General features: G+C 40.8%; 2 protein-coding genes across 4 annotated transcripts; one reads left to right on the forward strand and one right to left on the reverse strand.

The window, feature by feature from the left end:
* Positions 1 to 501: 501 nt before the first annotated feature.
* lhfpl4b (LHFPL tetraspan subfamily member 4b) lies at positions 502 to 6,851 on the forward strand. Of its 3 annotated transcripts, none has more exons than XM_051426779.1 (7): positions 502 to 595; positions 2,103 to 2,323; positions 2,458 to 2,662; positions 3,162 to 3,241; positions 3,485 to 3,632; positions 3,918 to 3,955; positions 4,053 to 6,851. In XM_051426779.1, exons 2-6 carry the CDS (start codon positions 2,105 to 2,107, stop codon positions 3,944 to 3,946), a joined length of 681 nt encoding a protein of 226 aa, XP_051282739.1. In that variant the 5' UTR covers positions 502 to 595; positions 2,103 to 2,104; the 3' UTR covers positions 3,947 to 3,955; positions 4,053 to 6,851. The 3 variants fall into 3 exon arrangements, with proteins under 3 accessions (XP_051282739.1, XP_051282738.1, XP_051282740.1); XM_051426778.1 differs by having other exon boundaries at positions 504 to 651; XM_051426780.1 differs by having other exon boundaries at positions 504 to 651; positions 4,124 to 6,851.
* A 3,449-nt stretch (positions 6,852 to 10,300) lies between these two features.
* pcsk1nl (proprotein convertase subtilisin/kexin type 1 inhibitor, like) lies at positions 10,301 to 13,037 on the reverse strand (the record flags this gene model as incomplete). The annotated part of the gene is made up of 4 exons (XM_051424930.1): positions 10,301 to 12,047; positions 12,143 to 12,256; positions 12,408 to 12,651; positions 12,746 to 13,037. Coding segments are annotated over 4 exons (1,041 nt in total), but the record flags the coding sequence as incomplete, so codon positions are not given.
* Positions 13,038 to 15,316: the final 2,279 nt, after the last annotated feature.

Here is a 15,316-nt window from a genome sequence, read left to right on the forward strand (position 1 = left end):
ATTGAATTGAATTGATCCAATATTACTAATAATACAATATAATATAATAAAATAAAATATAATATATAATAAAATAAAATATAAAATAATAAAATATAATATAATATAATGAGATATAATACAATATAATATAATAATATAGTATAATATATAATTAATAAAACAATACAATTAAATAAAATATAATATAATACAATATAATATAAATCTAATTGTCACTGTGAATGTCAATCTATATATTTATATATTTATATATTTATATATTTATAGATACAGTTATAAACAATAAAACATCTGCAGTCACTGCGGATATTTCCTGCTGCAGGAGGCGGGAGCTGTGTGTGTGTGTGTGTGTGTGTGTGTGTGTGTGTGTGTGTGTCTGATTACAACAGTGTGTAAATAAATATAAATTATTGTCGGCGCAGGAAGAGCCACATCCGGGGATGTAGAGCTGCATCCTCCTCCTCTCTCCATCCTCTCCTCCTCCGCTGCATCCTCTCATCCTGCAGCACACACACACACACACACACACACACACACACAGACAGACACACACACACAGACAGACAGACAGGTGGATCTCCTCCAGCTGCAGGTTTGTTTCCGGTTTCTTTCTGTTTCGGTGGAGGGTTTTAAAGACCGTCAGTGTCGGTGAGTAACGGAGGTGATGATGTAACGGAGGTGATGATGTAACGGAGGTGATGATGTAACCGTCTGTAGCTGCGGACTGTTTATGGTTTCTGTATCTCGACGCTGATTGGCTGATTCCTGCTCTGATCGATCCTGTTGTTGACAAACATTTCATTTGTACTGTTACTATAGTAACAGTACTCAGTTACTACTGTCTCAGTAGTATTCTATAGCAGCTTTATTATTAATATTAATATTATCATAATGTCTGACAGATGTCTGAGTCACCTCCTCACAGTCTGCAGATACTTTGGTCCATTGACCCGTCCTAAGCCCCGCCCCCTTTTGCTCTGTGCTCCAATCACAGTTGAGCAAGCCTCGGTCAACTCCCTCCTTCTCTGTATTTAGATATGCTATGCTAGGCTAATCTATGTTGGAAAGATACAGTCAGCTAGCTCATTTTAGCACAACACTAGCTAACTAATCTACATCAATGTGTTTTCTAATATTAGCTCATTTAAGACTTTACATATATTTATATTTATATATGTATACATATATAAATATAAATATATATATTTATATACTCTCACTGTCTCACTCTCTCACTGTCTCACTGTCTGTCTGTCTCACTGTCTATCTGTCTCACTCTCTCACTGTCTCACTCTCTCACTCTCTCACTGTCTCACTGTCTCACTGTCTATCTGTCTCACTGTCTCACTCTCTCAATCTCTCACTGTCTATCTGTCTCACTGTCTATCTGTCTCACTGTCTCACTCTCTCACTGTCTCACTCTCTCACTCTCTCATTGTCTCACTCTCTCACTGTCTCACTGTCTCACTCTCTCACTGTCTCACTCTCTCATTGTCTCACTCTCTCACTCTCTCACTCTCTCACTGTCTAACTCTCTCACTGTCTCTCTCTCTCACTCTCTCACTGTCTCACTCTCTCACTGTCTAACTCTCTCATTGTCTCACTCTCTCACTCTCTCACTGTCTCACTCTCTCACTGTCTAACTCTCTCATTGTCTCACTCTCTCACTCTCTCACTGTCTCACTCTCTCACTCTCTCACTGTCTATCTGTCTCACTCTCTCACTGTCTATCTGTCTCACTGTCTCACTCTCTCACTGTCTCACTCTCTCACTCTCTCATTGTCTCACTGTCTCACTGTCTCACTCTCTCACTCTCTCACTGTCTCACTGTCTCACTCTCTCACTGTCTCACTCTCTCACTCTCTCACTCTCTCACTCTCTCATTGTCTCACGTCTACTCATTGTTATCTCTGTCATCTGTCTATTCTCACTTCTACTGTCTCACTGTCTCACTGTCTCACTCTCTCACTCTCTCACTGTCTCACTGTCTCACTCTCTCACTGTCTCACTGTCTCACTCTCTCACTATCTCACTCTCTCACTGTCTAACTCTCTCACTGTCTCTCTCTCTCACTGTCTCACTGTCTCACTCTCTCCCAGTGATGTCAGTGTCTCCCGCCCTCGCCGATCTCTCTCGTCTCTATCAGACGGAGTTTGTTCGGAGCGCCCGGGCGGTCGGCGTCCTCTGGGCCGTCTGTACACTCTGCTTCGCCATCATCCAGGTGGTCGTCCTGGTGCAGCCGTCATGGATCGGCACAGCAGACACTCGCCACCAGGGGGCGGGACCGGCTCCACCCAGCGGCACCCTGGGATTGTTTGAGGTGAGAAACTTTAAAACCAAACAGCTGCTTTTAGTCCTGTCTGACATCAACGACCTGATGTTTCATCATTTGTCCCTGTCTGTCTGTCTGTCTGTCTGTCTGTCTGTCTGTCTGTCTGCCTGTCTGCCTGTCAGGTGTGTGTGGAGTCGGACTGGCCGGTCACGGACTGTCGTGGTGGTCTGTCCAGTCTGTCTCCTCTGCCGTCCTTCCAGTCGGTGGCAGTGTTGGTGGGAGTGTCTCTGTGGGCAGTTTGGACCAGCGTCCTCTGTCTCTGTCTCTTCAGGTTCTGCAGCGCTGCAACTGTCTACAAGATCTGTGCATGGCTGCAGCTCACTGCAGGTCAGTTACTGGTTCCACTGGTTCCACTGGTTCCACTGGTTCCAACAGCACACCGTCCTTTGAGGTGATGGAGAAGAATCCAAAATGGAGGAAGCTAAATCAAACAATGCTTTAGTGTCACAGTCAGACACAGTAAACGTGTCATAAATACTTGAACTTCGTCTAGCGGCAGAACGAGTCTAACTAATGATTGATGTAGATTAGCAGGCTAGGTAACTTTTCGTCTGTAACAAAAAGCTAACTAGTTAGCTAATGACTGTCAGTCAGGGGACAGGGGGACATCAGACTAATACAGCTTTTAATACATTGTGGAGACTTATTGTAAGCTAAGCTAACAAGCATGCTAAGCTCCTTCTACGTCTTTATAGAATAAAATGCTATATAATGGTGAAAAGAATATATTAAAGCTCACTAGCTTCAGTGATTACCAAAGCAGAACTAGATATTCTGCAGACATATATTAATATTATTTTTGTTCGGTTATTGTTTCACTCCTCAGGTTTCTGTCTGGCGTTGGCTTGTCTTCTGTTTCCAGACTCATGGGAGAGTCCAGAGATGAGAGCTCTCTGTGGAGACTCTGTGAGTATTCAGATCCTTTACTTCAGTAAAAGTACTAATACCGCTCTGTGAAAGTCCTTACACTCTCCAAGGTTAAACGTAATTCGCTGCCACTAGATGTCGCTGTAGAGCACCAACATCTCAGACTCACACTTCAGACAGAAACCAATCAGCGACTCTCAGTCAGCGTTTAATGGGCGGCATTACGGCCTCCGCCAGGTGCTCAGTGAGCTGCGTTAACACTGGTCCTGTATTTGTCTCCAGGTGGGCAGTTTCTCTCCAGGTAACTGTTCGGTCCACTGGGCCTACATCCTGGCCATCCTGGGGGTTCTGGACGCTGCTATCTTGGCCACGTTAGCCTTCGTCCTCGCCAACAGACAGGACGCCCTGCTGCCACCTGACGCCAAGGAGGGTGAGGGAGGGGTCGGGGCATCTGGGGGTCCCAGTTAGCATAGAGTTAGCTTCATACACAGTTAGCTTAGACTGAGCTTCTAGATATAGTTAGCATAAAGTTAGCTTCAGGTATAGTTAACTTAGCTTCGGTTCCAGTCAAACTCCGCTTGGTTTAGTTTAGATAAACAACAACAACAACAACAACAACAACAATAATAACAACTATGACAATAATAACACCAATAACACTAATAATAATAACAATAATAACAATAATAACAACAACAATAATAATGTTTTTCAGTGACCACGGGTCTGCTGTTGTCAGCGTAGAGTCGCCAGGTGAGTATTTTCTTTTCTACTGTCTCTTTAAACAACTTTACATAAACTTTTTGTTACATTAATTCTTGGTTTCTTTGTTTTTCCTCCTCTTGTTCAGTGATCTTCACTTCTCCTCCTCTTGATCTCTCCATCCTTCATCATCATCATCATCATCATCATCATTATCAGAGGAAGAGACAAATATCAAACTGAGCCAGAAGAAGAATACAACATTCCTCCTCCTCTCCTCTCATCATCACCTGGTTTCCTAGCAACCGTATCCACCTTAAGGTCGCCACGGCGAGGAAAAAAATATGAAGACGAGCAGTACGAATTCATAAAGAAAAGAAAATAAGGATGGAGAAGACAGTAAACGTACAGGACATATTCCCAGACAGAAGCTATAAGTACATATAACCTGAACCTTAGACTGCTGTATCATACTCTATATTGCCCCACAGGATTCTGGGTCCAATCTGTGTTGATGTGTTGGGGCAGGAAGGTTTGGACAGAATTTAAAACCTCTTTATCTAAAATTCAAATGCAACAGCAGCACCTCAAAAGAGCTATTTGTGTTTGTCCTAATTATTAAAGTGCACTACTGTTTTATAGTGAATATTTTATTATGTTTGTCTAATATTATCATCATGTGTTTGTTGGGGAGGAGTCAGGCACATATGGAAAGCCAAAAGGGTCACAATATGTCACTTAAGAGAGTCAAAGGTTGTCACTCTCCAACACAGAGTCCAACACAGAGTCCAACACAGAGTCCACAACACAGAGTCCACAACACAGAGTCCACAACACAGAGTCCACAACACAGAGTCCACAACACAGAGTCCACAACACAGAGTCCACAACACAGAGTCCACAACACAGAGTCCAACACAGAGTCCAACACAGAGTCCACAACACAGAGTCCAACACAGAGTCCACAACACAGAGTCCACAACACAGAGTCCAACACAGAGTCCACAACACAGAGTCCACAACACAGAGTCCACAACACAGAGTCCAACACAGAGTCCACAACACAGAGTCACAACACAGAGTCCACAACACAGAGTCCACAACACAGAGTCCACAACACAGAGTCCAACACAGAGTCCAACACAGAGTCCACAACACAGAGTCCAACACAGAGTCCACAACACAGAGTCCAACACAGAGTCCACAACACAGAGTCCACAACACAGAGTCCAACACAGAGTCCACAACACAGAGTCCAACACAGAGTCCACAACACAGAGTCCAACACAGAGTCCACAACACAGAGTCCAACACAGCTGGATAACGTTAGGTTGTTTGCTTGCTAACGTTATCGCTGGCAAAATACTATCTGAGTGGATGTGTTAGTTGGCTATTATTAGCTTCCCCAGCTAACTTGATCCATGATACAAACGTACGTATTCTGACAGTGTTGACTTTAGCAACAATAAATGATGCGGCGGTACAAAGCTAATGGTAGATTGCTACCAGCCAAGGTTGTGTGCAGGTGGGTAGCAAGGTTTTTCCATAGCTCCTGTTTTGCAAAGTCAGTAAGGTCAAACGTTTTGCAATTTTATGGCATAAAAGGCAGCGTTTTACACCACAAATGTGACAACATATCAAGTTTGAAAAGTGACTTTTGACCCTTTTGGCTTTCCATATGGTCCCCCTCAAAACATGTTTCCAGAGCTATGCAAGCGTGAAGATTAGTTCGAGGAGGGTGGATGCAAGTGAATAAGAAATAGGAAAGAGAGAGAGGAGGTGGTATGACGGAAAAATAGAAAAAGAGGAAGATGAAGAGAAGAGGAAGAGGAGAGCTTCATTCTGTTCTCCGTCAACATGGCGGCTCTGTAACAAAGCCACAAACATGCAGTTAAAGCAGTCGTCTTTAGATTAATCTTCAGTCACACAGTTTAGTCTCTCTTTGTGTTTAGCCTAGCTTAGCTGTCTGATTTTAATGTTGTATCTTGTTGGCTATGTATAGTTAGCTTAGATTTAGCCTGTAGGTCTCACTCTCTTAGAGTTAGCTTCTCGGTCAATTTAGCTCCAGGTTTGCCTCTGACTCAAGTTAGTATAGCTTTAGCTCCAGTTAGCTTACATTTAGCTCCTAGGTGAAGTTTGCTTAGAGTTAGCTTCTGGGTCAAATTAGACTAAACCCAACAGGATGGATTTGGGATTAACATGATAGCTAAATTTCCATTTTTTGTGCTAAGCTAGGCTAAACACAGAGATGAAATTGATATCCATCTGCTACATCAGAGAAAACGGAACAAGGGGATTTAACTAAAATTAGATTTAAGCTTCCTGTCCTGGGTCAGTATTTCCCTGCAGTGTGTCTTCCAGGCTCAACGCTCAGCTGTTCAGACTGTAGGAATTGTTATTTTCATAGCACATGTAAACATGTAAAACTGTATACGACTGTATTTTATCAACACAGAACAGCTCAAAATCTGAACATTAGTTTAGTGATTTGTTTAATAGGATCTAATAATGAGAGGTCACATGTATCTGCCGGAGTTAGTATTGTAACTAATGGTTAGTGAATATAAAAATGTAACTGTGGCAATATTTTAGTGCCAAAACAAAATCCTGATGAAAAAAAAGTCAATGTGTTATTCATTGGGTCAAGAATGAAAATCAGTTGCCGTGGTTACAGCGGTGTCAGCGCTATGTATTTGTGTGGTTTGTTACACAATCTGAAGGTGAACATGTGGAATAAAAATTGTCCCTAACGTGTCTCCATACAGTTTCACCTTCCATAACCTCGATTTTATAACGTCGGATCATTTTGTAGATAAATGTTTGTATTCAGGTTGTTGTTGTTTGTTGTTTACAGACTGTATCATGCATGTCAGGCTGTACAGTAACATAAACAGTATTTATTTATGTTTGTGTGTTTTTATTTACTGAGAATAAATTATAGATTTTATCAGCCTTGTGATATTACCTCATAATACTTCTTCACCAGGTACCTGAACAGGTAACGTTGCCTGGCCAGGAACAATATATACAGCCAGACATTTATCATTTCATAAACAAACATCTCATGGCGTAAAAAGTGATTACTACATAAAAAATAATTCGTAAATCGTTATATTGATCATTGATTGGTTGGATGTTCCTGATACTCAGAGCCTCCTGGTCTGGTCCTTTCTTGCTCTCTCCAGCAGAGTCTGAGCCAACTGAAGCTCTATCCTGATACACAGGTCACAGGTCAAACGTTATTATTACTTATTATTGTTCAATCTTCTGACCATTATAATAATTAAAAGTAGAACAGGAGCCAGAGCCTTCAGTTACCAAGCTCCTCTCCTGTGGAACCAGCTTCCAGTTGTGGTTCGGGAGGCAGACACCCTCTCCACATTCAAGAGTAGGCTTAAGACATTCCTCTTTGATAAAGCTTATAGTTAGGGCTGGATCAGGTGAGTCCTGAACCATCCCTTAGTTATGCTGCTATAGGCCTAGACTATCGGGGGATTTCCCATGGTGCACTGAGCTCCTCCCTTCCTCTCTCTTTCTGCACTCATTCATGTTCCATTAATGCATGTTACTAACTTCACTTCTTCCCCGGAGTTCTTGTGCTTTCTCGTCTTGCAGGTTCTTATCGATCCTGGTGGAGCCTCCTGCCATGGTCCTGCTAGATTGCCATTGCCAATACTGTTGTTGCTGTCCACCTGTCTGTCTGTCTGTCTGTCTGTCTGTCTGTCTCTCTCTCTCTCTCACCCCAACTGGTCGAGGCAGACGACCACCCACCTAGAGCCGAAGGGTCTGTCCTAGGTTTCTGCCTTTTAACAGGCAGTTTTTCCTTGCCCTTGTTGCCAAGTGCTTGCTCATGGTGGTACTGTTGGGTCTCTGTAAATAATGTTCAATTCAATTCAATTCAATTCAATTTTATTTGTTTAGCGCCAATTCATAACAGAAGTTATCTCAGGACACTTTTCAAATAGAGCAGGTCTAGACCGAACTCTTTAAAACATTATTTACAGAGACCCAACAGTACCACCATGAGCACCATGTTTTAAAGAGTTCGGTCTAGACCTGCTCTATTTGAAAAGTGTCCTGAGATAACTTCTGTTATGAATTGGCGCTATACAAATAAAATTGAATTGAATTGAATTGAATTGACTAGTGCACCTGTCTTGAGTCTGTCTGTCTCATCTCTCTCTGCATGCCAAGTATGTCTCGGGTCTCTCTTACTCTCTCTCTCTCTCAGTCCCCAGACTGGTAAGAGCATCAGACTTGTACCACCCACTCTAGAGCCGGTAAGGATCTAAGTCCTAAGGTTTCTGCCTATTTAAAGAAATGTTTTTACTAGGAAGTTTAAATTAAACCTTTGCCCTTGTCTCCAAGGTCTTGCTTAACAGTAAAGGTTAATATAAATGGTAACTGTTGGGTCTCAGTGTATAAGCATTGGTAAACTGTCAATAAAGTAGTTATCGGTCTAGACAGCAATAATTGCTCTATTTCACAGAAAAGTGTCTCTGAGATACACTTCATAAGTTATGACATTGGCGCTTATACAAATAACAGCCTCTCTTCAATTTGAATTTGAATTTGATCATTGTTTAAATTAAATATCTTTAGTTAAACATTAAAAAGACAAAGAAAAAGATTTTATGTAAAACTAAAAACTATATTTTCTAGAGAAGATTGCTGTATTTGTACCAGTCAGTTATTTTCTGTTATGTTACTGTATTTTTTTTTCTTTAAAGTCAAAGTTTCTGTTGTCATTACTAGCTGATAAATCTCTTCTTCTCAGGATGCACCTGAGTGCTGAAACTTTTGCTGATTGGACAAAAGATGAATGATTATCAGTCATTTCTGCAGTTTAACCAGGTGTTAGTTAGTTACAGTTAACTGTTAATAGAGTGTGGAGCATCAGTCCTGTTGCTACCTGCAGGCTGTGGGAACTATTCAGATCAGAAGTCCTTCACATAAACACAAAAAGCTTAGCAGCAATAAAAAATAAGATTAAAAGCAGTATATGAGAATCTATATTATATCAGAATACATTTGAACTGACATTCAGTTCTTATTTGTTACACATTTAAGAAACTCAAAATAACATTAAATTTCAATGAGAAATAACTCTAAACAGGAGTTAAGACATTTTGCTTTGTAAATATTAAATTTCCCTAATAAAATAAAAAGGTTAAAGATTGTGCATAAATTGTTTCATTACATTCAACATAAGAAATAATAGTTTTCCCTTAATGACAATCACATTATTTTATGAGTTATTTTAAATAGAATTAAAAAGGTTTCTCTCAACATTTGACCCCAGGTGATCAACCAAAAGTCAATTATCAAATTACTTTGATGACTGACTTTGGGGGTTTGTTCCCCCAGGATGTCAGATATCGGTTGTCAAAATAAAAGTGTGCATGTGTTGTTAAACTGTGGCAGAGGCAAAAAAAGGGGTTGGGTTTACTACAAGGGCGTGGAGGAAGAGTGTAAGTGTTTGTTCATACAAAGTGAGAACATCGATTCATATCATCTTCAAGATACAACTTTATTTTGAAATTACCATGGCACCTGTTTCCATCCGAGCATCTTCTATATATACAGTCTTTACCTGTCTCCGGGTCGTTTCCAGGTCGCTTCTGCCGGCTTAGAATTTCTTAGCGGGAACAGAAGTTATGATCCTCAGATGAGAAGTTCAACTCTTATCCCCAAACTGTGTCGTAGGTATCCAGAGGCCCGTGAGCTGATGACAGACGAGATGGGAAGGCAGAAGCACCAGTCGGGATCTATAAATATTTCTTAAGTGTGTCAAGTTAGTGTTTGGCAATGTCTACGACGGAGTATTCTTCTTGTATGGGACTCTGATGCTCCTCCACCTTCTTGTTGCCGCTGCTTCTTTGTTAATAGTTGTAATTTCCCACCATCAGCTTCTCCCACCTTTGTCCGCTTTTTAAAAAAAAATTTGGCGTACTCTCAGTCATGTGACAGGCTTCAGAAAGGAGTCCGTTGGTGTGACTCAGACAGAAGACGATTGCTGATTGGTTGAAGGAGGGTATGCTACCTGTCACATTATGCATGATGAAAGCGTAGTGCTATACTCTCTCTCACAACTGACCAGCGTTCAGCAATCGTTTTTCTCAACTGTAAAGTCGTACACTCTCACCACAAGGGGGCACCAGTGGCTCAGCCAACAACCTTTCAATAATATAACAAATGGTATTGAAGGGGCGAGCGATGACGTCAGGAGCAGTCCCAGGTACAGTCTGAACCCTTCGTGCAGTGGAGGTACAACGAGAAACACAATTACTGAAAAAGACATTCCTTGGATTTTGGGGTAAATAAGAGCCATGATGATTTCTTTAAAACAATCTCTTTGCAACTTAGATGCAAGACACAGAAACCGATACAGAGACGTTTGTGGTGGATACTGACTTTAATTCAGAGTGTGAGATAAATAAAAGATCTTTGTTTCTCCACAGACAGACACACAGCTGATGCACACAAGCTGAAGTACATGAATACAAGAAGAACCAATCACAGAGCTGATGAGCTTTCTCCACGGTTACCTTCATTGTCCATCATCTGTCTGTCTTTCACCAAATTGGACACTGACAGAGGGAGGATGGAGAATAAATGTGTTTTTAATGGTAACTTTAAAACGTTGAACTTTTCATTTCTGATTTCCTGCAAAAAACAAGTAATTTGGTACTAATCGTAGGTGTTTTATAGAGTTTTGTGACAGTTTAGTTAGGTCTGTTGAGTTTGTTGATTTCCAGAATTTAAACCAAATAAATAATAATAAATATTATTTTTCATACATGTTGAATTTTCTGGTCACCATACATTTTTACATGTTCAGCTGATTTAAAGGGTTTAACAGCAATTTATTTTGACAACAATTAATGCAATTTAGTTAACATAGAGAATGGTGTTCCCCAAGGTTTAACCCTGGGACTGCTTCTATTTTCTTTATTTTACTAATAAGCTGTTTAATAATCCATTAACTGAGTCCGTCTCTTTGCAGATGATGCAATTATTTACACTGTAAAAAAAACCCAAATTCAGTATTAGCTTCAGCACAATTTTGACACTATACAGATCTGCTTTGTAGACAAATAAATCTTCTAGCACCTCAAATATACAGGAATGATGGATTCTTTATCTGATGCTGACTCTATGAAAAACCTCTGTTATTATTGATTAATCTCAACATAGATATTGTTAGAAAATATAAACCAGGCTCTGGATATTATTTATGTTGTTTATATGATGTTTTTTTTTGACAATAAATGTCAGAAATGTCCCTAACTATTGAAAATTAGACTGATTCATCTTGAGATATCCATTTGATACTCATCATTGTGATGTGTGTAAGACTTGGGGTATCTCGAAATGCCAGGAGAAAAGTTTTATCTTTATTTTTCTCCACAGACTTCTTGAAAATGAGATAATTACCTCAAATTAAGTGGAAACATATTATTTTATACTTAAATTATGTTGTTTTCATAATTAGTACCGAATGGTGTTCTTTCCAGGAAATTTGAATCTTTTTTTTTTTTAGGAAATTACAGTTTTCACAAAGTAAATCTCTGTCCACTTTTCTTCTCATTTTAGCAACAAACGACTGATCTGATACATTTTTTACTAAAAGCTGCAAAAAAAACTAAAACAATACAAGAAAAAAAAAGTCCTTAAAGACAACAACAAAATACTCCTCCTCTCCTCTCTTCCTCCTCTCCTCCTCCTCCTCCTCTCCTCTCTTCCTCCTCCTCACTCCCTCATGTATTCCACAATCTGATCGATCAGTATTTGGGGGTCGTAGTTCAGGGCGGCTCTCCTTCGACGCCTACGACTCCCATGATTCAGTTCTTCCATCGCCATGCTATCGATGCGTTTCATCCTCTGCAGCCCGGCGGGAGGGGGGCGGGGCTTCTCCTCTTCCTCGTCATCCTGCTCCTCCAGCCTCTTCACTCTGAGCAGAGGGGGGTCGTTGCTAGGCGACGGTGGAACCATGTCGTCAAGGGAACGACGGGCTCTCCTGTGGGCGGGGCCGGCGGGTTTGGCTGCAGTGACGGACAGGTCCCTCCTCGCTCTGCGACCGGAGGAGATCACCGGGGCATTGTTAGGGCCGATGCTGGATAGTAACCTAGCAACCAGACGTCTGAGGAGGAGATACAGGTACCGTTGGTGCTCACGTTTCTGAAGAAAGAAATCGTTATATTGATCAGTGATTGGTTGGATGTTCCTGATACTCACCTCAGAGCCTCCTGGTCCCCTCCTCGGTTCAGTCCTGATGAAAGTCGTCCAGTCTGTTGAAGTCTCTCCTGTCTCGCTCTCTCCAGCAGAGTCTGAGCCAACTGAGGCTCCATTCTGACAATCACAGATGATTAGTGATAACTTTAACAAATGATTGACAAATGTTGACAGATGAAGAGATTTGTGAAACAAAAGAATTAAGATTCAATAAAATGTTCGCCAACCCGTCATGCTGGCCTAAACAGAAACAGGAAGTGGTGTTCACCTGTCCAGCAGAGCCTGAGCCAGCTGGGGCTCCAGTAGGCCCCACCAGGCAGCCGGGGGCCTCCCCATGTTCAGCCCCCGCCCTGTCTCATCGTAGTCTGGAGGTGCCGGGCCTTGGAAGTCCCCTGGCGGCCCCTGATCGTCCTCCTCGTCCTCCTCTTCCTCCACCACCTCCACGTCACCTGGGCTGACCAATCCCGTACTCTCTGCCTCGCTCAGTAGGCGGAGCAGAGCGGCGAGGTAGGCTGTGAACACGTTTGATTGGTTCATTAGTTTATTTCTCCAAAAGAGAAACGTTGTAATATTTCTAAATGCAGTCAGAGGGGACTGGTCTCCAACCTGCTCGCTGCTCCTCTTCTTGCTCCCGCATCTGGTCCCTCTCCACCAATCGCTGCAGAGCCTGGTCCAAGCCACGCCCCCTCCAGTCATCTGATTGGTAGTACAGGTCATTGACACCGCCCCCTCCCTGAGTGGCAGGATATGACATCATCTGGTCCTCATAAGGCAGCAGGTTACGAAGGTCTCGACGCTGCCGTCTGGCTCCGCCCACTGATACATCCAGGCCACGCCCCCCACCGCGAGCTGCAGGAAGCGACTGAGAGAGAGGAAGAAGAAGGTCACTACCTGAGCATTAATGACCTGTTATCTGTACTCCACAAGATTGTAATACCCAGGGAAAGGAAGAGTAATACAGAGAGCTGAAGCCCCGCCCCCTCCGCTCTCAATATTTGTGAAAAATGAAAACAGGTTTTATTGTGTTTTTTTTCAACTACAGTTCCCATGAGGCTTTGAGAGTGTGCCAAAGACTCCATACAACAGGAGCAGGCCCGGCACTAACCAATTTGGCACCCTAGGCAAGATTTTAGGTGGCGCCCCCCTTGCATCGAAGTAAATTTCACTGCCAGTTATATACATACATACACTCACGCAAGAAACTGAATAACTTTGTCTTTGACATTTTATTTTATTTTTAAAGAAACAAGTTGCTCAATCAAAACAGTTAACAAGAAAATAATAAATCAGAAATAAATAATACAAGAAATGACAGGACAGGAGGATCACTTGATGCTGTTGAAGCGGCGATGACTGTAGATAGCCCAGTATTTGCAGGAGGTGGATTTAGATATTTCAACAGCGCATCTGAAGAGAGAAGAGGAGTAAGAGACACCGTTGGGTGTTACAGTCTAATAATAAAATAAATAATTCCAAGAATAAAATTAAATAATAAAAATGAAAAACCTAAGAGATGCATTACTTTCACTGTACTGTACATGAATGATATACAGTGAAATTTGTTCTGATATGCTAATTAGATTAGATTGAATCTAATTATTGTCATTACAGTGAAATGCTGATTAGCAGAATGTAAACTGCAGTATAAAATAACATATGGGAATGTATTAACATTAATGATGTGCACTTTAACATGGATGTAAAGTTTAACACTATAAACACACTTTAGATAATACTGAACTATAACACAACAAACAACTCTAATATATAAAGGTGTGTGAAAGGAACAGCATTTGACTGACTGTTACAACCAGAGCAAACGTTAGCTAACCAATAATAAATACAAATAAAAAAGTAGACAAATGTAAACACACTGTAATCTTTACAAATGTCCCTGAGAAATATAAGGTGGGAGTATTACTTTTTTCCATAACAGCTGTTAGGCCCCTCCATAACATAAACTGACGTTAAAACGAGCTAAAGCTATTCATTGATTAGCAAACCGTGTTAGGCTAAAGGTTACTATCGTTCTGCAACAGACAAATCATTTCATGACATTATCTTCACTGTACCTCTGTCTTTGTCGCGTTTTTCCTCCTCTTCTTTTCTTTTTTTCCTTCCCCCATTCTGGCGCCCCCTAGATGGGCGGCACCCTTAGCATTTGCCTATACTGCCTATGGGTTAGGGTTAGGGTTAGGCACTGAACAGGAGACATTTCTTCTGGCCTTCCCCAAGGTTTAAACCTGCTGCTATTAGCCTTGGTGGTCTACAAACACAAGGTCTGTTTCAGTGTCTATGCAGATGATTCACAGCTCTATATTTCTGAGACTAAACGGCTCAAATGTGTCTTCAGTTCAAAAACTAAACCAAACCAAGCTCTAAATCAAACATACAGCGATGGGAGGGGATATAATGTATGTGCTCTGTATAGTTTTCTCCCAAGTGTCATCCCATTGGTTATCTGAAATATCGACATTCACTTCCTTTTCCCATGTTTCCTTTGGGTGCTTGTTGCGTCTCTCTGAGAATATTGTGGCTGAACCTGTAATAATTAAACCTGGATGGGCCTTTAAAATACAGCAAACTCATAAAATACACAAGAGACAGAAAAATAAGTATGTACATTAAAAAGAGAATAGTAAAGCAGCATAAACAGATTATTCACTCTTCAGACACTTTCAGAATAAAATGACAAAATTACTGCTTAGAGAACATTTCCTTTTTCACATAAAAAGATTCAAATACATTTTGCAAATCTATAAGTTATATTTACTGTTTATTTAATAGATTAAACTGTTAAATTCAAGTTTATAACTGTTAATATATTTATAAAATTATATAAAATTAATGACATTAACAGTAAAAAAAAAGTAATAAAATAAGCATAAGCATTGGTAAACTGTCCAAATACAGTTGTTATCAGTGTAAACAGCAATAATTACTGTAATTTCACAGATAATGACTTTTATTACAGTTCTATAACTTTTAAAATTCAGATTAAAATAATACAAATCCAATAATAACAGCACTCTGCTGTAAATGTAAGTCTGATTATTTGTATTATAGCAGAGTTCACCTTTATTTTACTGTATTTTTTTGGCGCTGCTGCCATATTACCATATTTACCGTACTTTTTTATCAGTGTAACATGTAACTGCAGAGAGCATCAGTGAACTT

The sequence above is a fragment of the Dicentrarchus labrax genome, unplaced genomic scaffold (assembly GCF_905237075.1).
Source record: "Dicentrarchus labrax unplaced genomic scaffold, dlabrax2021, whole genome shotgun sequence".
NCBI lineage: Eukaryota > Metazoa > Chordata > Actinopteri > Moronidae > Dicentrarchus > Dicentrarchus labrax.

What these genes read in the sequence shown, in the direction of transcription:
- lhfpl4b (XM_051426779.1), top strand. Translation starts at nt 2,105, where the DNA reads ATGTCAGTGTCTCCCGCCCTCGCCGATCTCTCTCGTCTCTATCAGACG. An exon ending in ATGGCTGCAGCTCACTGCAG is followed by an intron (nt 2,663 to 3,161) that starts GTCAGTTACTGG and finishes TTCACTCCTCAG; the next exon opens with GTTTCTGTCTGGCGTTGGCT. An exon ending in GCCACCTGACGCCAAGGAGG is followed by an intron (nt 3,633 to 3,917) that starts GTGAGGGAGGGG and finishes AATGTTTTTCAG; the next exon opens with TGACCACGGGTCTGCTGTTG.